At 36.5% G+C, this 24,895-nt stretch overlaps 1 protein-coding gene across 1 annotated transcript in view; it reads left to right on the top strand.

The window, feature by feature from the left end:
- The window catches only part of LOC140239765 (sialin-like), a 65,271-nt gene that overhangs the window by 9,383 nt on the left and 30,993 nt on the right, over window positions 1-24,895 (top strand). Inside the window, exon 3 of the mRNA XM_072319585.1 lies at window positions 5,914-6,001. Within this exon, the coding sequence (XP_072175686.1) occupies window positions 5,914-6,001 (88 nt within the window). The remainder of the gene's footprint in view (window positions 1-5,913; window positions 6,002-24,895) is intronic.

Raw genomic sequence — 24,895 nt, 5'->3', positions numbered from 1 at the left:
ACTCCTAATATTCAAATGTACTATAGAAAATATACTTTCTGAAAAATCTTTCACAAAATCTTTAAATTGATCAACCGTAACATATTTGGAGGAGATTAAAGTGGAATCATGTTCAAAGTCAAATCCATTAAACAAATCATTAGAAGAAAAATTAACATTATTGGCAACGAGGTTCAAAAAGTGCGGAAGAACGTGAATTGATCTGACTTCTTGATTCTGTAGGCGAGCGTCTTAACACATCAAAGAGTTCATCGTCATCAAGGGAGTCAAATGCTGCGTTGAGTCGATTAGCCATAACGCAGAACATAAAGTATATGAAGGCATGTCAATTGGCAAGGTTGCAAAAGAATGACATATGTGGACGTAAATGAAGCACAAACAATTCCCAGTTTGGGGATAGTACAGCGTGTAGGCAAAAACATATTAACACATAATTCAAGCGACACAATCAAAGAACACAGAAGACATAAACAACACAAGTAGAAAGCGTACACACTAAATAACAAGGTCTGCAAACGGAATTCAGCAGAATCAGTACAGGGCATATGAGCAGAGAGAAAAAAAAAACAGTAGAAAAAACGGTAGAAGCTCCCTACGTTATGTCTTGACAAAAAGTATGTGAGGAAATATAAGATAATCAGAATGACGGAAGTGAACGATGAAAATATAGCAGCACTAAAAAGAGCAATCTAAAGAAAATGCTCACATTAATCATGCTGCAACCAATAGGAAGCGTATGATTAATCATACTTTTTTTTAACGATATGAATGAAATATACATTATTACACAGTATTAGATTATAAGAGGGATGCTATATTATTCTTGTGAAAACTGACAAAGTTTGATGCAATATTGAAGGGAAAATATCCTATGCAAAACAAATATTGCGGATCTTTATACTGAGGTTGAGGGCATCAAACTACCGCAAAGGTTTATCTATCAAAACAAAGCAGAACAAAATAAAATTCAGAGTGACGTTGAGTGACACCATGGCGAGACTTGACAACGTGATAAAAACCAATTTTAGTGAGCTTCGGGCAGCCCGAGACCGTCAACACAATGGCACGAAATCATGGTGAAACCAATACAAAAACTAAAAGGAACATTGCATGTGACCACTGTGACTTGAGATCCTCACCAAAATTTCTATCATGAAGGACTTTATACTGGGATGCTGGAGCAAGTCAAACCCTTGTCTAAACAAACTTCGCCATGCATTATTATTCGTTAAATGTATAATGGGGAAAATGCAGTCTGGTTGGATAACGTTTTAAATGCGGTCAACTATTCACATTCTTATGAAAATCACGACTACAGGATAATGATAATGGTACGCTGTTGCCACTGCACGTACAAGTGCAGTGAGTCATTGCTCTTACGTAATCAAAACAGTTTCTCCCAGTTGCCTATATAAATTGGGTTAAACCGAAATCTTTTTACACAAAGAAATCAGGCAAGCAGGGTTGATACCCTGAGCAAACAATGTATTATACAATGAATGGAAAAATAACAGAAAAAGGCATGAACATGGTTCCCGCGTAGAGCCAAAGTTATTTCCATCTGTATCCACCACAGAAACTATGTCAGGCTACCCCCCCCCCCCCCCATCCTCATCCTATAGAACATTGTATTAAAATAGTATACTAGCTCACAGCTAGCAAAAGCAACAACAGCAATAAGGCAATTGCTTCATAATGATTGTAATACCAGTTTCTCTCAGTTTTTCAAACATAACACACAAAATATTCGAAATGTCTATAAATGACATAATATCTATGATAGGCTCTAACAAATAGAGTTGGTCTATTTAAGCAAAAGGATTACAAAATCATCCTTAAATCATTATGGACAGAGCAAAGATGCGAATTAACTTTGCACCGTGACAGACAAAATCAAAATCAGGGTTTGGACAGTTTAGTATGAAACTATAGGTGCAAGGTGTATAAAATGAGTACAATATTCGCATCTGTGAGAAAACAACAACAAAAGAACAACAAAACCTTCATGTGCTTCAAACTCAGAAAGTTATTGCATTCTGCGGTCAAAAAATTAAGGGCTGAGATTATACATACTAGAATGAGCTGTATCATTGCGGGATATGAGGATTACTGTTAGATCTCATCGAAAATAAAAATGAAGTGGTACCTTTGGACATTAAGCCCATTGAGATTATCTATAGAAATCACGCTGTGGCATAAGCGCATCACATAAATGATTCTGTTTGGCAATACGGATATTTGAATAGAACAACTTGTGTCAACAAGCTTTTGATTGGAATAAATATGATTTTGCAACAACTTTTTTTCATGCTTTAAGAAATCAAACCAGACCAAATTACAATTATTATACAACAACGCTTCCTAATCAAAATAAGGGAGCTTGTTTCATATAATATCAAAACAGCTGAATTGAAGAGTCCCTAAAGCCTCGATAAAACTAAGTCAGTGATTCTGTTTGAGCCAGATTTAACACAAATCGTCTTGAATTGTCAAGAGTATTACCACCTATCAAGGTGCCTAGCTTGTATATAGTTAACATAAGAGTATTTCATTGAATCTCAATTATAAAGTAGAAATCAAAACAAAATTAAAATGCAGAGATTGAGTGACTAGCGAGACTTGCCAACATCTCGACATCTTAAGAACCAATTTTAGTAAACTTCGAGCAGCCCAAGACTGCCAAACCAATGGTGCAAACTCGTGATGAAACAAAAACTAGAACAAAAGGAGCAACACATGTGACCATAGTGACTGGCGTTCCTTGCCCAATTTCCATCATGAAGGACGCTACAAAGATGACATCTAGGGTAAGTCATGAACCCTCGCCTACAGACTTCTGCATTACGTATTCTGCATTTGAAGTGGACAATGCCGCAGCCAGCTTACGTGGCATTTGGAATGCATACAACAACTCACATTCTTATGAAAATCATGTCTATAAAATAACGAAACGCTAATGCTATTGAACGCACGAGCGCAGTGAGTCACTGCTCTTACGTAATCGCTAGGTTTTTTTTTTTTTCCTGCGGGTTGACTACGTACAATTGCGTCGTATACAGAAATCTTCTTACGTAACGAAATCAGGTAAGTGAGGTTGATAACCTGAGCCAAAGCATGAATTATACAATATATGAAAAAAAAAGACATGAATGTGGGTCCTGCGCAGAGTCAAAACTATTTCCATCTGTCTCCTCCATGTAATCTATGTCGGACTATCCCCCCCCCCCCCCTATCCTCATCCTCACTAAAACATCGTGTCAAAATGGTTTACTAGCACCCAGCCAAAAGCAAACAAACAAACATCATCAAGAGTAAAACAATTACCTCATGATGATTCTATGACCAGTTTTACTCAAATTTCTAGTAATGCACGAAAAATGATTTAAACATGTTGTATCTACATTATAGACAGAGTGAGTCTATGTATTAAAGCAAAAAAAAAAATACAAAATACAAAATCATTCTATCAGTATCCAGGACAGAGCGATTGGGAATCAACTTTGCATCGTGACAGGTGAAATCAAGATCAGTGTTTGGACAAAAGTATAAAAGCATACATGTCGTAGGTCCAATGTGTATAGAGTGAGTACAATATTCGTATCTGAAACACCAGCAACAAAACTTTTATGTCCTTCAAACTCAAAAAGTCATTACATTCAGCGGTCAAAGAATTCAGGGCTGAGCTCATACAAACTAAAATGAGCTGTATCATTGCGGCATGATTGAGGATTGTTGATAGATCTCATCGAAAATGAAAATGAAGTGGTACCTTTGGATGATAAGCCCAATGAAATTATCAAAAGAAACAATGCTGTGGAATATGCCCATCACATATGAGTCTGTTTGGCTACACTGGTTGTGCTGCCTCTAAGAATACAACAACTTGTGTCAAACCTTGTGACTGGAATAAATTCAATTTCACAACAATTTTTTTAGGTGTCTTGAGAATTTGGTCAATGTCATATTACAATCAAACGACAAGACTTCCTATATAAAATAAAACCGGGGAGCTTGTTCACATCATATCAAAACATCTGATTTAAACAATCCCAAGAACCTCAATGGAAACTGGGTCAATAGTTCTAACACAAGTTGTATTCTCGATGAGATCTGGGTCAGTAATTTCAACACAAGAGTACAACCAACGTATATTAAGTATATAGGTGTGGTATCGCAGCATGAAAATTTTTTATACATAATGTATAATTGGATAATTTTGACATATCGATGGGTCAAGAGAAGAGTGAAACGATTATGCCTATCTGTTTCATTTTGTTCCAACGAAATGATGAAAATGGCCTGTAAAATTCTACTGATACCATAATTTGGAACCACATACTACCTGGGGATGTTCATGGAGGTCCCATCTACCACCCTGTCTGGTCAAACCTTTTCGTGTTGGCCTGTTAATACCCTCACTCTCACATTGTTTGTCTTACCGTCTATTTGTCAGTCTGTCTATACTTATGTGCATCTCTCTCGATGTGAATGCGAATCTTTCTCTCCCTTCTTTTTATGTAAGCTTTAATGTATTTATGTATAAGAGTTCCCTGCTGGAAAGAACACAGTGTTCCACAGTGTGAGAAACACAGTGTGAAATGTCTTCACATTAAATTCGAGTGTTTTAACAGTGTGAACACAGTGTGAGTCACCAATTCACAGTGTGGAACACAGTACTACTATGTGAACACTCAAGTGTGAAAAACACACCACAGTGTGAAATTATCTTCACACTGTTAAATTCGAGCGTTTTCATAAATTCGACTATGTGAACATACTGTGAACACACTGTGGGACACTGTGTTCTTTCCGACAGGGTTTGATCACAATTAATGAGCCAAGCGCCAATTTCATACATCCTAAGGAAACTTCATCATCAGGTAGAGCAAAATAAAACCTAACAAGCGATACCTCACTTGTGGCATAACAAGAATATTCTTGAAGTTATGGTTACAAATACAGCTGTATTCCCTTTTTTATTATCAATTTCTATACGTTTTTGAGCAGCTTAAATCGCAAAGATCTCACCTTACAACGAGAAAAGAGTAATTTTTATTAGTTTTTCGATTGACACGTCATAATTATATTGTATATAGTTATGTACATTATGTGACCATGCATCACAAAAACCAACAAAATGTCGCACCCCTTGAGTTTACGTGAGGACTTAAAAAAGTTGAAATTGGTCAAACCGAGTCAATCTTAGATTTTTCATATTTTCTGAAAGAGCTATCCTTCTTCTACATTATCCTTTAGTTTGGTATCATAAGATGAATGGAAAAGTGTTTTTAGCAGATTTTCTACGACCATTTTTGGGGGAGAGTGGAATGATCAGGTATGATCAAGTATGTCACTTTTCGTTTCATGAATACCTTTGCACACTCATCACTTTCAAGTCTAATAACTTTTGAAAGGATGATGCTACTGCTTTGAAAGTTGGCATTAATCATGGACAGAATGTATTTATAAAACGTGCTCAATTTCAGCTTTATTTGATAATCCTTTCATTGCTGTTGCCCCGGTGGCTTACATCATGTGTTTTGTCCCTTTCATCGCACAGCTAGCACGGCTTGAATAGACCCTGTACTTCAGAGCGTCTTTTCTCAGTTCACACTTTTCCAGAGTGTATGCTTTTTTATAGTATATAGATAGGTTAGGGAAGTCAATTTGAATTGAGCTATACATCAATTTAAAGCTTAGAGTCTGGTCTTTCAGAACCTGCCCTTAACTAAAAATCCATGTCTGGCGAATTTCTGTTGGTTTTGTGATGCAGGGTCACATATCATTATGAATGTATATTACATACAAAAAACGTAGTTTTCACATTCTATCTAATATCAGTCTATATCTTCGTTCCTCTTCCACCCCCCCCCCTTCCTCCGTTTCTTACTAATCTCGCTCTCTTTTCTGCAGGGTGTGTCTTTCCCATCGATGCAGGCACTGTGGTCAAAATGGGCGCATCCAAGTGAAAGGAGTATCTTGAGTGTTACTGGAGTCGCAGGTATACCACACTCGTCATGCTCTGTTCTGTTCATTGTGTCAGTTTTTGAGATTTATGGATACCCGGATGCCGTTCAGTGTTTTGTTCCGCTTTCGTCATAAATGCAAGCCGTTTCATTTCATTTCATCGCTTGATTTAAGTGCGGCACACACTTCAGTCTGGGGACTGTTCTTCCGCAGGTCCGTAGATACAACGTATTATGTAACAGAAATTGAAACAAAGCTCATACATATAACAAAGTTTAAAAGAAAAAGAAAACAGACAAACACAATTAACAACTAGACTCGGAATTTGTCAAGACTGACAAATTAGGTGATCCGATTTTTTTTTTTTAATCAATGATTCGAGTTTTCACCTGAGATTAGGGACATTGGTCGTGTGATGTTTGGATTCTCATTTTGAAAAGGGATTCAGACCTGCCATCTTGGGTACCGAATTCCGTATACACTATCAAAGAAGCAGAATGAAGTATATTTGACCTTTGACCCCACTTTGCACCCCCAAGATGGCATCTGAGCAAAAAGTAACATGGTCTTTGCGTGTGCAAAATATGGGAAAGATAAGACATGTATTCACCAAGATACAGGATGAAACATTTATGACCTTTGACCCTAATTTACATACCCAAGATGGTGTCTGATCAAGTAGTTGTTATTTTATGAAATAATGTACGTAACATTAACTAAACATGTGCAAAATATGGGGTTGATAGGGGCTATTTTTCTTGAGTAATTGCAAAGAAAATTGGAAAAAGAAAGAAATATGAAAATACATCGAAGATAATCTTTAATTTCAACCACTTTTTTGGACGTGATCCCGACAGTATATGAAAAACAAAGGGAACACGTACGATAGCGCAAAGTCTCAGCTACAACATATTAAAATCTGGGAGAAATTCACCGAAGGGTAAGTGAGCTAGTGCTCGATAAAGACAATCATGTCAATTTTCACATCTAGAAAAATTCCCTCCCATAGAGATAACACGTCATAACGAAGATAAAGAAAGAAGTACATATGACCTTTGACCCCGATCTGCACAGACAAGATGGCATCTGAGCAAAACGTGGTTATTTTGTGAAATGATCCTTGTAACACGGTCTTTACGTGTGCAAAATATGGGGAAGATAGAACATGTATTCACCAAGATACAGGATGAAACATTTATGACCTTTGACCCTAATTTACATACCTAAGATGGCGTCTGATGAAGTGGTTGTTATTTTATGAAATAATGTACGTGACATGAACTAAACATGTGCAAAATATGGTGGTGATAGAGTATCTTTTTCTTGAGTTATTGCAAAGAAAGTTGGAAAAAGAAAGAAATATGAAAAGACATCGAAGATAGGCTTTGATTTCAACCAAGTTTTTGGACGTGATCCCGATACCGTATGAAAAAATGAAGGGCACACTAACGATAGTCCAAAGTCTCAGCTACAACATATTCAAATCTTAGAGAAATTCACCGAAGCATAAGTGAGCTAATGCTCGAAAAAGATAGTCATGTCAATTTTCATTTCCAGAAAAACTGCACTCCCATTAAGATAACACGTAAACTGGTCAAATTTGACAAGATTATTTTCAATCCAATATTACGAGGTGATGCCGTCATCTAATCAAAATATTGTCATTATATTAACCCGTTTAGGACGGTTTGCTTTGGCGAGCGAACACCCCCACAGACGGACAGGTTTTCCAAAATCGAGCCCGAACCGAGGGTTACTAAGGGGGTGTGACTTACGGTCCCGCTTTACCCAATCATCAAATTGCCGTGTATGCGGTGTAGGAATCCGCTTTCTGATTGGATGAATAACGACCGCTCATGAATAATAATATCGGTTCCCTTTGCTATCTGGGTTCGCGCGCGCGGTTTGAACTTCACGTACTGTACGATCGTCAATTTACGTTCCCTCGTCAACTCAAATGAATAGCGTCTTTTATTATTGGGCACCAGGCTATGTCGAGGGTGTCGCAAATTTCTACTACATAATTGTCTTGAATTTACTGATTCATGGAGGCAATCTTTTATGGAAACTGTAATCCGTTGATCACAAGCCTTCAAAGTCTTTCAATGAAAAGCGATCGATCGGAGGATTGTGTACAGGCTTGCGTATTTCCATTTACACGACTGTAAGACACGCCAAGTAAATCTCGTATTGTGGCGATATCAAAGGCACACGAACCCACTCTTGACTTCCTGTTGTTCACAAAATTCCTTACCTTAGCTAGTCAATGAATTTTGGAAACAGAAGGAAGTTTATTCATTGTATACAATATTTGAAAATCTGTTACACCTTGTTTGTCCCCGCTACTTGTATCCAAATACAAAGCTCGCGTGTCTGTAACAAAAGCACGTGGCTTTATTTCAACACTAGGCAAACCATCAACGATGTAATATTACAAGTAGAATTGGTGATACTGATTTATCAAAGTCGAATTTCGTAATAGAATAACGTCCACTTGAGTTTATTTCTTGGTTCTGTTTCAGTAATTCCCATAAAATTGACAAGAGCCTGGAATATGTTCAATATTCAAACAAATCTTTGCATCTTTCTAACTTTCTTTGAGACAAATAAAAATGCATAATGGCACGCTTGCGCGATACCTGCCAATCCCCTGAAGAAGTCTGTATAAAGAAGTTTGCTTTCTGAAATTATCAATCGTGACTACCTACAAATTTCGATCGTGCGACTTATGATAGGTTTTCATTGGATGCATACAAGATATCACCGAGTGGATTTGTGAGTTTATTATCGGGGTTTGATGCTGCTATTTTTCTGTGCGATCTTACAATTCCTTTACAACTTCGACGTAATGTCGGGAAGATAATGATTATTCACTATGTATCAAGTGAAATGAGATTTCACACAGTGATACAAGACATATATTTAATTATTATAAAAAGTAATCACCAACCTAAATGAGTATCGTTATTTCTTACATAGAAAAAAAAACAAAACAAAACAACTAAGAATAAAACACCGGTCCTGTTTAAGCCAGTTGACAGAACATGTATGAGCTCTTCAGATGAAACAGGGGAGTCTATACGATGAGAAGAGAAAAAGGAGAGAAAAATAGGCTGGTCATCTAAATTTTGTTTGATTGACGGTAGATAATCTGAAAAGATTTTTCAAACGCAATGTAAAATTATACAAGATGAGGTTTGCCTACAACCTGTGTTTTGGTAATATCTTTCTACGTTTTATATAATACATATGTATATATATATATATACATATATCAATTTTATGGGCAGAGTATCTTGGAGAAGCGATCATCACCATCAATGATAATATTCAGTCTACAGGTTTGTATATGGGAATGAAGAAGGGGATAGCTGGAAAGGAAAGTGATGAGATGTAATGAGATAAAATGAAGGAACACTAAATGAGACAAATGTATTACAAAGGAAGAGCAAAACGGCAAAAAAGGGCAAAAGGGTACAACATTATGCAAAGATTTTGCAGTCATTTTTTGTGTACGTTTGCCTTCCAATTTCGTAGTTACGTAATTCAGAATAGCCAACAAAAAAAAAAGAAAAAAAGATAGCGCCATGAAGATGTTCATTCAACCTCGTTTGCCTTTCACTATGTCCTATCACTTCAAAAAATGTAGCGTTAGCACAATTCAAATTAGAATTCCCATCGAGAATTCAGATTCGCATCAATGTGAGAGAGTATCTTTTCAGACAGGGTCGCAGGTGAGCATTTCCGAGTTCGTCGGAGAAGTTCATTCATATTAGAAACAAAAAGGTTGACCACCCGCCAGCTGAGAGAAGAAGACGACATGACCATGGGAGAACGGCGAGCACATGTCACACAATCTTGAAGGTCTAAAATCATTACATCACTTCAGAAAATAACGAAAAGATGATATGTCTGTTGAAATAGACGACATTTCTCCCGACATTCTTCGATCTCTCATAACAGACGGTTAATTTTGCTGAAATGATCTTCTCTTATGTCATGAGTGTAAATCAATATTATTTTGTTTTATTGTGTATACCAGTCATCGCCCGGTAAAAGACAGAAAATGAAGTACTATTCTCATTCAATAAGCATAATGTATAAAGGAAACGAGCATTTGCTGCAATCGTTTATGAATATGAAAATGCTTCAATGCGATTTCACGAAGTCTAAAGGAATGAATGCAAGAAGGTCTACGTAAATACAGAGATGTATAATACAATTATTATAAAAAAAAATACGCAGCCACGATAAGTGCATAAACCACTTCAATAACAGCATGAAAACATTTGATCACATCAATATATGAGATGGACAAGAACATTTCATGCTTTTATTGCTCGAAATTCCTTGCTCCTAAACAAAGTAGAGTGTTCAATTGAAGCGACGTGTTATCACATCTCCGTCTCTGGCAAAACTGAATCATCACTTCGCAAATTTGGAGTGCTTTCTACAAGTTTACATAAACAAAGTTTATTTTTTTTTAGGCATGAGTTACCATATTCTACTGATTATAAATCGATTGAGCTACAAAACGGTAGTGCGTTGCTAAAACCATTATAACTCAATGATCGCGAAATCATTTGACTTGTGAACTTCCGAAAGAGATGGACTGAAAAACCCAGACTTCTAAACGTATGAATAATTGACAGAGCGACTATAACCGAAAATTAGCATATTATGTAGAATTCATACAAAACTAGAACCAAAAAAGACTAAACAGTCAACATCGCCATTGTCGGTATCGTCGTAATATGGGATGTAATTTTATTTTGACTGCCTCTTTGAAATGCTGCAAACATCAAATACTGAACATCATAATTTTTATTTGTGAATTCTAAGCGTATGAGAGAGAGAGAGAAAAAAGACAACTTCTGCCGTATGTCTTGTTTCTCGCTTTATTGCAGCGTATGTGGGTACCCGGTAGGATGAGAAAGCTTATGTTGGTTTATCAGCATGTGCGCGCCTGTAAAATGGCTGCGACTGGCTGGAATGCTCCCCAGGGAGTGGAGAATGAGCACTGTTAGTGCTGGTTGGAACTAATGTATCCAGTGACCGGGGTAATAATAGTCTGTAAAGCGCATTGAAACCCTGAAGTGTGTGAAATGCGCTATATAAAAACCAGATATTATTATTATTATTATATGTCATTGTCGAAGTTTAAATTCTGTAATACCGTCATGTTCGTAACAAGTACATGAGAACTTGCACATTGGATTTTCAACAACCATAAAATCATTGGGGTCCGTAAAAGCGGTCCATACGAAGCACATCACTATAGTGCATTCTATGGACCGGTGCAGAATAAAGAGACTGTCTGTAATCGGCCTTTGAACTTCTCTATTATGCTCATAATCCCCGACTATTCGGATGGCGTCTACGAGTGCGTCTTAGGAATGTTTTTGTATCAACATCCTGTCTATTCAAGGAGGTACAATGTAACCTGATACTCTGGCCACCTGGTGTATTCAAAGTGTTCTTGCCTATAACACGCGCACATGTTACGCTGTGTTTCACCATGATGAATGTAATTGTAAGACCCCATAGTGGCAATATCGGCTCTTGCATTGTATGAAAATGATGACTATTATACAGTATATCCTCTATTTGGTTCGTTGGCCGAGTAGATTTTTTGAACGATCTTATAACATAATCACGCTGTCATTCATAAGTATGAGAGAGAGAAAAAAAGCTTCAAGCAACATCGAAGTTGAGTTTCTCAAACCAATCTTCCATTTGAGTTTGTTTCTTGGTTTTGTTTCAAAAATTTTCATAATGTTGACAAGAGCCTGATGGGATGTTCAATATTCAGATAAATCGTTGCATCTTTCTTGCAATCTTTGACAGCTAATGGTGACTAAACCTGCGAACTCCATGCATTTTTGTATAAAGACGTTTGCTTTGTGAAATTATCCATCATGACTGCCTCCAGATTTCGACCATAATTATATGACTTAGGTTTCCATGAGATGAATAAAGGAGATCAACGAGCGCATTTGTAAGTTTACTGTCGGGTTGTATGTTGCAAATTTTATGTGCAATCATGATTCCCTTACACTCTACCGTAATGGCGGGAAGGTATTGTTCACTGCACATCACTTGAAATTAAATGTCACACAGTGATATGATAATCATTCAGCAAACGGGATAGATTATTGTGTTATATATATGAAGAGTTTGTTTGCAAAAACCGATAAGTCCATCTTTGTCAAATGGGATTTTTTGAACGATCTTATAACATAATCACGCTGTCATTCATAAGTATGAGAGAGAGAAAAAAAGCTTCAAGCAACATCGAAGTTGAGTTTCTCAAACCAATCTTCCATTTGAGTTTGTTTCTTGGTTTTGTTTCAAAAATTTTCATAATGTTGACAAGAGCCTGATGGGATGTTCAATATTCAGATAAATCGTTGCATCTTTCTTGCAATCTTTGACAGCTAATGGTGACTAAACCTGCGAACTCCATGCATTTTTGTATAAAGACGTTTGCTTTGTGAAATTATCCATCATGACTGCCTCCAGATTTCGACCATAATTATATGACTTAGGTTTCCATGAGATGAATAAAGGAGATCAACGAGCGCATTTATTACGAGCTACAATTATTACATCACTTCAGAAAATAAGGAAAAGACGATATTTTTGTTGAAATAAACGACATTTCTCCCGGCATTCTTTGATATCTCATAACAGACGGCTAATTTTGCTGAAATGATCTTCTCTTATGTCATGAGTGTAAATCAATATTTTCTTATTGTGTATACCAGTCATCCCCCGATAAAAGACAAAAACAAAAATGAAGTACTAACAATCTCATTCAATAAGCATAATGTATAAAGGAAACGAGCATTTGCTGCAATCGTTTATGAATATGAAAATGCTTCAATGCGATTTCACGAAGTCTAATGGAATGAATGAATGTAGGCATACCTAAATGCAGAGATATACGTAGACATAAAAAAAAAATACACAGGCACGAAAAGTGCATAAATTACTTCAATAGCAACATGAAAAAAATTTGATTACATCGATAAACATGAGATAAGACAAGAAAATTAATTTCATGTTTTTATTGCCCGAAATACCTTGCTCCTAAACAAAGTGTTCAATTGAAGCGATGTGGTTATCACATCTCCGTCTCTCGCAAAATTGAATCACCACTTCGCAAATGTGGAGCGCTTTCTACAAAGGAAAAAAAAAGAAAAATCGGTGTGTTTTTTTCGGTATAAGTTGTCATATTTGACTGATTATAAATGGATTGAACTCAATGATCGAAAAAAAAAATGACTCGTGAACATACGAAAGAAGTGGACTGAAAACACCTCAGACTTCTAAATGTATAAGTAATTGACAGAGCGACTATAGCCGAATATTAGCATATTATGAGGAATTCATACAGAACTAGAACAAAAAAGACTAAACAGTCGACATCACCATCTTCGGTATCATCGAAATATGGGATATTATTTTATTTTGACTACTTCTTTGAAATGCTGCAAACATCAAATACCGAACATCATAATTATATCTACAATTTTTTTGGCGAATGCTAAGCGTATGAGAGAAAAAAAAATGCCAGATGTCTTGTTTACTCGCTTTATTGCAGCGTATTTCGTTGTCGAAGTTTAAATTCTATACATTATGTTGGTTACAACACATGAGAACTTGCACATTCGCTTCTCAACAACCATAAAATCATTGGGGTCCGTAAAAGTGGTTACGTAATACATACGAAGCACATCACTATAATGCATTCTATGGACCGGTGCAGAAAAAAGAGACTGTCTGTAATCGGCCTTTGAACTTCTCTATTATGCTCATAATCCCCGACTTTTCAGATGGCGTCTACGAGTGCGTCTTAGGAATGTTTTTGTATCAACATCCTGTCTATTCAAGGAGGTACAATGTAACCTGATACTCTGGCCACCTGGTCTATTCAGTTTATATGAATTTACGACTTCAATGAAGTAGCACAATCGACTGCGTTGTTTGTATGCAGTACATCCCCTACTCGGTTTGTTCTTGGCCAAGTGGTTTCTTTTTTTTTTTACGATTTTATAACATAATCAGAATATTATTCATGACGGTAAAACTCTTCAAACAACTACAAGTAACATCGCTGTCATGATAACAAACAGACACAAAAACATTCACACACATCACATGCATGCAGGGACACGCAAAAGATTTACTTTTGAATTTATTCAATTCGCCGAGTTTTGGCAAATCCCAGGACTCGGCAGCGGAAGAAGAAGGCCAACACTTCATGCCAATAATGGTAAGCAGGTTGTCATGCCGAGATGGCTTTCATAGAAGATCCATAAGTACGACATTGCATTCCTGATATAACACGAAGTAGTATGCTATTTACTTTATCATGTAAATGTGTGCTAATAAGGTAGGTGCGAGCACGCAACGGTCTTGACCGCCGCACGCACGCTTTTCACTTGAGTGTGACAATTTGCATACCGATGCAAATGAGATCGCCAGAGCGTGCGGCTGGTCGCTCGTCATTGGTCAGTTTCCCGACCGTTGCGAAGGTCTGAATGTCGTGAAAATTGCACTCATGTTTGTCAATATTTTGCTTGTTTATAGACATAAGATATGACCAATCATCACAAAATGTTCACAGATGGCAACTTTGATGTATGTAGTCCCACAAAATATAAATCATTTTCAACATAGGCATCGTATTGTTGGTGAAATTCTAAGTTTAAAAATGCGTGTTCATTTCACTCTCTCAGCCCGAGTATACTCGGGACCAGTCCACAGCCTGGAAAACGTCAGCCCGAGTATACTCGGGACACGTCCTAAACGGGTTAAAGAAAGAGCATTTAGTAAGCTACAACATACTGAAATCTGAATGAAAATGGGCAAAGGATAAGTGAGATACGCTCGAGTGAACTTGTAATTTGATGACGTCATTTTGAAAATTTACTCTTTTTATTTTATTAAGAAATTTGATATCTTTTAATCATCTTTTCAGCATCGCCAACCCATGAAATGACATGTACAACTCATCAGCTTTCAGAATATGTAAAGAAAATGGGGGGTCACCGTCCTTCCTGACGAGTAAAATCGGATTTAAAATTGGCGGTTTTTTGGCATTGTTGCACTGTATATCGCCATTGACGCGCGCGCGGAATTTCAACTTTGACGGGCCCGTATGACGTGATATTGAGTTGGATTGACTTGAAACTTGGTAGACATATTCCCTGACATTTCAGGCAGGCGATAAGTGTGAAAAAACGGGAAATTTCTATTGCATATGAGCTGTGCGTGCGTATATGCGCGCGCGCGTACGCGTCCGTAAAATTTTTTCAATTTTTCAAAAAATGCTCTAAATGGTCTGAAACGTGTACAAAAAAAATTTGAGCTCGATTTGAGCATACAAATATTTCAACGCGCGCGTACGCGCACGTTTTCAGGTATAGATGAATTTTGAGAATATGAGTAGAATGCGCTTGACTTGAAATATATGTGACATAAATTTTATTGAAAAATTCCGTTCCATTAATGAGATATGATTGAGAATGTGTTTTCATATAATGACGTCATTGTGACGTCACGGTCGACTGATCACTTTGATTTTAGTTCGATTGCCGTCTTTGGGAGACGATACATATATGGTATAAGTTTGAAATTGATAGGAAGAGGACTTTCTGAGCTAATCGATGCACAACTTTTGGGGAGAAATAAGAACTAGAGATTGTAATTTGTCATCACTGACAAATTAAGGTGATCCGATTTTTTTTATCATGGATTCGAGTCCTGATCGAAATAGGCATGACCATGCAGGTTTCATCTGTGTTCAGAGACATTGGCCGTGTGATGTTTGGATTCTCATTTAGAAAAGGGAGTCATATCTGCCATCTTTGCTACCAAATCTGTATACACTATAATGAGAATACAGCAACAAGTACATATGACCTTTGACCCACATTTACACTCCCAAGATGGCATCTGAGGAAAAAGTGGTTATTTTGTGAAATAATTCTTGTGACATCGTCTATACGTGTGCAAAATATGGGAAAGATAGGACATGTATTCACGAAGATACAGGATGAAACATTTATGACCTTTGACCCTAATTTACATACCCAAGATTGTGTCTGATCAAGTAGTTGTTATTTTATGAAATAATGTACTTGACACGAACTAAACATGTGCAAAATATGGGGTTGATAGCCACTGCTGTTGTTGATCTATTGCACAGAAAGTAGACTTAAGAAAGAAAAAATAAAGAAAAAATGAAGTTATTTTATAGAAATTTTAAGAAGCATAAAAAAAATCAGAAAAAGATAAAGTAAGGAAGGGAGGATAAGACTAACTAAAGAAAAAGAAGAAAAAAGTGTTTAAAAAAAAAGTGAAAAAAAAAATATTGGCAGGGATGAGCCTCGAACCGGGGACCTTAGGATTACGAGTCGGATGCGCTATGCACTGACCTATTTCATCCTCCATAGGCCCTGTGTATTAAGCAAAATGACGCTGCATCGAAGCCAAGCGCAAATTTTAGCCAAGTTTTTCGACGTGATGCCGACGTCGTATGAAAAAATGAAGGGGACACTTACGATAGCCCAAAGTCTTAGCTACAACATATTAAAATTTGGGAGAAATTCACTGAAGCATAAGTGAGCTAGTGCTCGATAAAGATAGTCATGTCAATTTTCATTTCCAGAAAAACTGCACTCCCATAGACATAACACGTAAACTGGTCAAATTTGACAAGATTACTTTCAATCCATTTTCACGAGGTGATGCCGTCATCCAATCAAAATGTTGTTATTATATTAATGAAAGACCATTTAATAAGTTACTACATACTGAAATCTGATTGAAAATTGGCGAAGGATTAGTGAGATACGTTCGAGTGAACTTGAAATTTGATGACGTCATTTTGAAAATTTACTTTTTTTACTTTATTAAGAAATTTGATATCTTTTAATCATTTTGCCAGCATCGCCAACCCATAAAATGACATGTACAACTCATCAGCTTTCAAAATATGTAAAGAAAATGGGGGGTCACCGTCCATCCTGACGAGAAAAATGGGATTTAAAATTGGCGGTTTTTTGGCATAGTTGCACTGTATATCGCCATTGACGCGCGCGCGGAATTTCAACTTTGACGGGCCCGTATGACGTCATATTGATTCGGATTGACTTGAAACTTGGCAGAAATATTCCGTGACATTTCAGGCATCCGATAAGTGTGAAAAAACGGGAAATTTCTATGACATATGAGCTGTGCGTGCGCATATGTGCGCGCGCGTACGCGTCCGTCCATTTTTTTCAATTTTTCAAAAAATCCTCTAAATGGTCTGAAACGTGTGCAAAAAAATTTTGAGCTCGATTGCAGTATGCAAATATTTTAACGCGCGCGTACGCGCACGTTTTTAGAGAAAATATGAATTTTGAGAATATGAGTAGAATGCGCATAACTTGAAATATATGTGACGCAAATTTCATTGAAAAATTCCATTCCATTAATTAGATATGATTGAGAATGTGTTTTCATATAATGACGTCATAGTGACGTCACGGTCGACTGATCACAATGATACATTAGATTTGTTGTCTTTAGGACATGATGCATACATGATATAATTTTGAAATTGATAGGCAGAGTACTTTCTGAACTAACCTCTGCACAACTTTTGGGGAGAAATAAAGAAATAAACAAAGAAGAACTAGAGATTGTAATTTGTCATCACTGACAAATTAAGGTGATCCGATTTTTTTTAATCAATGATTCGAGTCCTTATTGCAATAGGCATGACCATACAAGTTCCATCTGTGTTTAGAGACATTGGCCGTGTGATGTTTGCATTCTCATTTAGCAAAGGGAGTCATATTTGCCATGTTTGGTACCAAATTCTGCATACACTATAACGAAGAAACAGCAACAAGTACATATGACCTTTGACCCACCTTTGCACTCCCAAGATTGCATCTGATGAAATAGTGGTTATTTTGTGAAATGATTCTCGCGACATCGTCTATACGTGTGTAAAATATGGGAAAGATAAGGCAGGTATTCACCAAGATACAAGATGAAACATTTATGACCTTTGACCCTAATTTACATATCCAAGATGATGTCCGATCTAGTAGTTGTTATTTCATCAAATAATGTACGTGACATGAACTAAACATGTGCAAAATATGGGGGTGATAGGGCGTGTTTTTCTTGAGTTATTGCAAAGAAAGTTGCAGAAAGAAAGAAATACCTCAATACATAGAAGATAAGCGTTAATTTCAACCAAGTTTTTTATCGTGATGCCGACAACGTATGAAAAAACGAAGGGCACATTATCGGTAGCGTAAAGTCTCAGCTACAACATATTAAAATCTGGGAGAAATTCACCGAAGGTCAAGTGAGCTAGTGCTCGATAAAGACAATCATGTCAATTTTCACATTTAAAAAAATTCCCTCCCATAGAGATAACACGTCATAACGAAGATACAAAAAGAAGTACATATGACCTTTGACCTCAATTTGCACAGACAAGATGGCATCTGAGTAAAAAGTAGTTATTTTGTGAAATGATCCTTGTAATACGGTCTTTGCGTGTGCAAAATATGGGAAAGATAGAACATGTATTCACTAAGATACAGGATGAAACACTTATGACCTTTGACCCTAATTTACATACCCAAGATGATGTCTGATCAAGTAGTTGTTATTTTATGAAATGATTTACGTGACATGAACTTAACATGTCCAAAATATGGAAGTGATAGAGGCCGTTTTTCTTGAGTTATTGCAAAGAAAGTTGCAGAAAAAAAGAAATATCTCAACACATCGAAGATAAGCCTGAATTTCAACCAAAAATTTTGACGTGATCCCGACAGCGTATGAAAAAATGAAGGGCACACTTACGGTAGCGTAAAGTCTCAGCTACAACATATTAAAATCTGGGAGAAATTTATCGAAGGGTAAATGAGCTAGTGCTCGATAAAGATAGTCATGTCAATTTTCATTTCCAGAAAAACTGCACTCCCATAGAGATAACACGTAAACTGGTCAAATTTGACAAGATTACTTTCAATCCATTTTTACGAGGTGATACCGTTATCCAATCAAATTTTTGTTATTTTATGTTTGTAAGAACATTAAATAAGCTACAACATACTGAAATCTGGGTGAAAATTGACAAAGGACTAGTGAGATATGCTCGAATAAACTTGAAATTTGATGACGTCATTTCGAAAATTCACTTTTTTTACTTTATTAAGAAATTTGCTATCTTTTAATCATTTTGTCAGCATTACCACCCCATGAAATGACATGTACAACTCATCAGCTTTCAAAATATGTAAAGAAAATGGGGGGTCACCGTCCATCCTGACGAGTAAAATCGGATTTAAAATTGGCAGTTTTTTGGCATAGTTGCACTGTATATCGCCATTGACGCGCGCGCGGAATTTCAACTTTGACGGGCCCGTATGACGTCATATTGAGTCGGATTGACTTGAAACTTGGTATAAATATTCCTTGACATTTCAGACATCCGATCCGTGTGAAAAAACGGGAAATTTCAATTGCATATGAGCTGTGTGTGCGCATATGTGCGCGCGCGTACGCGTCCGTCCGATTTTTTCAATTTTTCAAAAAATGCTCCAAATGGTCTGAAACGTGTGCAAAAAAAATTTGAGCTCGATTGGAGCATACAAATATTTTAACGCGCGCGTACGCGCACGTTTTAAGAGAAAATATGAATTTTGAGAACATGAGCAGAATTCGCATAACTTGAAATATATGTGACGTAAATTTCATTGAAAAATTCTTTTCCATTAATGAGATATGATTGAGAATGTGTTTTCATATAATGACGTCATAGTGACGTCACGGTCGACTGATCACAGTGATGCATTAGATTTGTCGTCTTTGGGACATGATGCATACATGGTATAATTTTGAAATTGATAGGCATTGCACTTTCTGAGCTAACCTCTGCACAACTTTTGAGGAGAAACTAGAGATTGTAATTTGTCATCACTGACAAATTAAGGTGATCCGATCTTTTTTTTAATCAATGATTCGAGTCCTGAGACTGCAAAGTCTCAGCTACAACATATTAAAATCTGAGAGAAATTCACCGAAGCATAAGTAAGATAGTGCTCGATAAAGAGAGTCATGTCAATTTTCACATCTAAAAAATTCGCTCCCATAGAGATAACACGTCATAGCAAAGATAGAAAAAGAAGTACATATGACCTTTGACCCCACTTTGCACAGACAAGATGGCATCTGAGCAAAAAGTGGTTATTTTATGAAATGATTCCTGTAACATAGTCTTTACGTGTGCAAAATATGGGAAAGATAGGACATGTATTCACCAAGATACAGGATGAAACATTTATGACCTTTGACCCTAATTTACATACCCAAGATGGCGTCTGATCAAGTAGTTGTAATTTTATGAAATAATTTTCGTGACATGAACTAAACATGTGCAAAATATGAAGGTGATAGGGGCTGTTTTTCTTGAGTTATTGCAAAAAAAATGCAAAAAGAAAGAAATATTGCAATACATCGAAGATAAACTTCAATTTCAACCAAGTTTTTTCACGTGATCCCGACAACGTATGAAAAAACAAAGGGCACACTTACGATAGCCCTACATCTCAGCTACACCATGATAAAATCTTAGAGAAATTCACCGAAGCATAAGTGAGCTAGTGCTCGATAAAGATAGTCATGTCAATTTTCATTTCCATAAAAATTGCACTCCCATAGAGATTACACGTAAACTGGTCAAATTTGACAAGGTTACCTTCAATCCATTTTTTCGAGGTAATGTCGTCATCAAATCAAAATTGTTTAAATACATTTATGAAAGAACATTAAATAAGCTACAACATATTGAAATTTGGGTGAAAATTGGCAAAGGATTAGTGAGATACGCTCGAGTAAACTTGAAATTTGATGACGTCATTTTGAAAATTTACTTTTTTTACTTTATTAAGAAATTTGTTATCTTTTACTCATTTTATCAGCATAGCCAGTCCATGAAATGACATGTACAACTCATCACCTTTCAGAATATGTAAAGAAAATGGGGGGTTACCGTCCATCCTGACGAGTAAAATCCGATTTAAAATTGGCGGTTTTTTGGCATAGTTGCACTGTGTATCCCCATTGACGCACGCGCGGAATTTTGAATTTGACGGGCCCGTATGACGTCATATTGAGTCGGATCGACTTGAAACTTGGTAGAAATATTCCTTGACATTTCGGACATCCGATCCGTGTGAAAAAATTGAAAATTTCTATTTCATATTAGCTGTGCGTGCGTATATGTGCGCGCGCGTACGCGTCCGTCCGATTTTTTCAATTTTTCAAAAAATGCTCCAAATGGTCTGAAACGTGTGCAAAAAAAATTTGAGCTGGATTTGAGCATACAAATATTTCAACGCGCGCGTACGCGCGCGTTTTGAAATAAAAATAAATTTTGAGGATATGATTAAAATGCGCTTGGCTTGAAATATATGTGACGTAAATTTCATTGAAATATACAATTCCATTAATGAGATATGCATGAAAATGTGTTTTCATATAATGACGTCATAGTGACGTCACGGTCGACTGATCACAATGATACATTAGATTTGTCGTCTTTGGGACATGATGCATACATGGTATAAGTTTGAACTTCATAGGCATAGCACTTTCTGAGTTAACCTCTGCACAAATTTTGGGGAGAAATAAAGAAAAAAAAGAAAGAATCCGTACAGATACAGAAGGTGATCCGAGAGGATACTCGGATCACCTAATAAAGAAGAAGAAAAACAAAGAATCCGTACAGATACAGAAGGTGATCCGAGAGGATACTCGGATCACCTAACTAGACTCGGAATTTGTCAAGACTGACAAATTAGGTGATCCGATTTTTTTTTTTTTTTTTTAAATCAATGATTCGAGTTTTCACCTAAGATTAGGGACATTGGTCGTGTGATGTTTGGATTCTCATTCTGAAAAGGGAGTCAGACCTGCCATCTTGGGTACCGAATTCCGTATACACTATCAAAGATGCAGAATGAAGTATATTTGACCTTTGACCCCACTTTGCACCCCCAAGATGGTATCTGAGCAAAAAGTGGTTATTTTGTGAAATGATTCTTGTAACATGGTCTTTGCGTGTGCAACATATGGGAAAGATAAGACATGTATTCACCAAGATACAGGATGAAACATTTATGACCTTTGACCCTAATTTACATAACCAAGATGGTGTCTGATCAAGTAGTTGTTATTTTATGAAATAATGTACGTAACATTAACTAAACATGTGCAAAATATGGGGTTGATAGGGGCTATTTTTCTTGAGTTATTGCAAAGAAAATTGGAAAAAGAAAGAAATATGAAAATACATCGAAGATAATCTTTAATTTCAACCACTTTTTTGGACGTGATCCCGACATTATATAAAAAACAATGGGGACACGTACGATAGCGCAAAGTCTCAGCTACAACATATTAAAATCTGGGAGAAATTCACCGAAGGGTAAGTGAGCTAGTGCTCGATAAAGACAATCATGTCAATTTTCACATCTAGCAAAATTCCCTCCCATAGAGATAACACGTCATAACGAAGATAAAGAAAGAAGTACATAATATTATGACCTTTGACCCCGATCTGCACAGACAAGATGGCATCTGAGGAAAAAGTGGTTATTTTGTGAAATGATCCTTGTAACACGGTCTTTACGTGTGCAAAATATGGGGAAGATAGAACATGTATTCACCAAGATACAGGATGAAACATTTATGACCTTTGACCCTAATTTACATACCCAAGATGGCGTCTGATGAAGTAGTTGTTATTTTATGAAATAATGTACGTGACATGAACTAAACATGTGCAAAATATGGTGGTGATAGAGTATGTTTTTCTTGAGTTATTGCAAAGAAAGTTGGAAAAAGAAAGAAATATGAAAATATATCGAAGATAGGCTTTGATTTCAACCAAGTTTTTTGACGTGATCCCGATACTGTATGACAAAATGAAGGGCACACTTAAGATAGCCCAAAGTCTCAGCTACAACATATTAAAATCTTAGAGAAATTCACCGAAGCATAGGTGAGCTAGTGCTCGAAAAAGAAAGTCATGTCAATTTTCATTTCCAGAAAAACTGCACTCCCATTAAGATAACACGTAAACTGGTCAAATTTGACAAGATTATTTTCAATCCAATATTACGAGGTGATGCCGTCATCTAATCAAAATGTTGTTATTATATTAATGAAAGAGCATTTAGTAAGCTGCAACATACTGAAATCTGGGTGAAAATTGGCCAAGGATAAGTGAGATACGCTCGAGTGAACTTGTAATTTGATGACGTCATTTTGAAAATTTGCTCTTTTTATTTTATTAAGAAATTTGATATCTTTTAATCATTTTTCCAGCATCGCCAACCCATGAAATGACATGTACAACTCATCAGCTTTCAGAATATGTAAAGAAAATTGGGGGTCACCGTCCATCCTGACGAGTAAAATCGGATTTAAAATTGGCGGTTTTTTGGCATTGTTGCACTGTATATCGCCATTGACGCGCGCGCGGAATTTCAACTTTGACGGGCCCGTATGACGTCATATTGAGTCGGATTGACTTGAAACTTGGTAGACATATTCCCTGACATTTCAGGCAGGCGATAAGTGTGAAAAAACGGGAAATTTCTATTACATATGAGCTGTGCGTGCGTATATGCGCGCGCGCGTACGCGTCCGTAAAATTTTTTCAATTTTTCAAAAAATGATCTAAATGGTCTGAAACGTGTGCAAAAAAAATTTGAGCTCGATCTGAGCATACAAATATTTCAACGCGCGCGTACGCGCGCGTTTTAAAATAAATATGAATTCTGAGAATATGAGTAGAATCCGCATGACTTAAAATATATGTCACGTAAATTTCATTGAAGAATTCCATTCTAATAATGAGATATGCATGAAAATGTGTTTTCATATAATGACGTCATAGTGACGTCACGGTCGACTGATCACTATGATTTTACTTGCGCTGTCGTCTTTGGGACACGATACATATATGGTATAAGTTTGAAATTGATAGGAAGAGGACTTTCTGAGCTAATCGATGCACAACTTTTGGGGAGAAAGAAGAAGAACTAGAGATTGTAATTTGTCATCACTGACAAATTAAGGTGATCCGATCTTTTTTTTAATCAATGATTCGAGTCCTGAGACTGCAAAGTCTCAGCTACAACATATTAAAATCTGAGAGAAATTCACCGAAGCATAAGTAAGATAGTGCTCGATAAAGAGAGTCATGTCAATTTTCACATCTAAAAAATTCGCTCCCATAGAGATAACACGTCATAGCAAAGATAGAAAAAGAAGTACATATGACCTTTGACCCCACTTTGCACAGACAAGATGGCATCTGAGCAAAAAGTGGTTATTTTATGAAATGATTCCTGTAACATAGTCTTTACGTGTGCAAAATATGGGAAAGATAGGACATGTATTCACCAAGATACAGGATGAAACATTTATGACCTTTGACCCTAATTTACATACCCAAGATGGCGTCTGATCAAGTAGTTGTAATTTTATGAAATAATTTTCGTGACATGAACTAAACATGTGCAAAATATGAAGGTGATAGGGGCTGTTTTTCTTGAGTTATTGCAAAAAAAAATGCAAAAAGAAAGAAATATTGCAATACATCGAAGATAAACTTCAATTTCAACCAAGTTTTTTCACGTGATCCCGACAACGTATGAAAAAACAAAGGGCACACTTACGATAACCCTACATCTCAGCTACACCATGATAAAATCTTAGAGAAATTCACCGAAGCATAAGTGAGCTAGTGCTCGATAAAGATAGTCATGTCAATTTTCATTTCCATAAAAATTGCACTCCCATAGAGATTACACGTAAACTGGTCAAATTTGACAAG

This window comes from Diadema setosum, chromosome 16 (genome assembly GCF_964275005.1).
Source record: "Diadema setosum chromosome 16, eeDiaSeto1, whole genome shotgun sequence".
NCBI classification, from domain to species: Eukaryota; Metazoa; Echinodermata; class Echinoidea; order Diadematoida; family Diadematidae; genus Diadema; species Diadema setosum.
The sequence above is the reverse complement of the archived record's forward strand: the minus strand, read 5'-3'. Positions and strand labels throughout refer to the sequence as shown.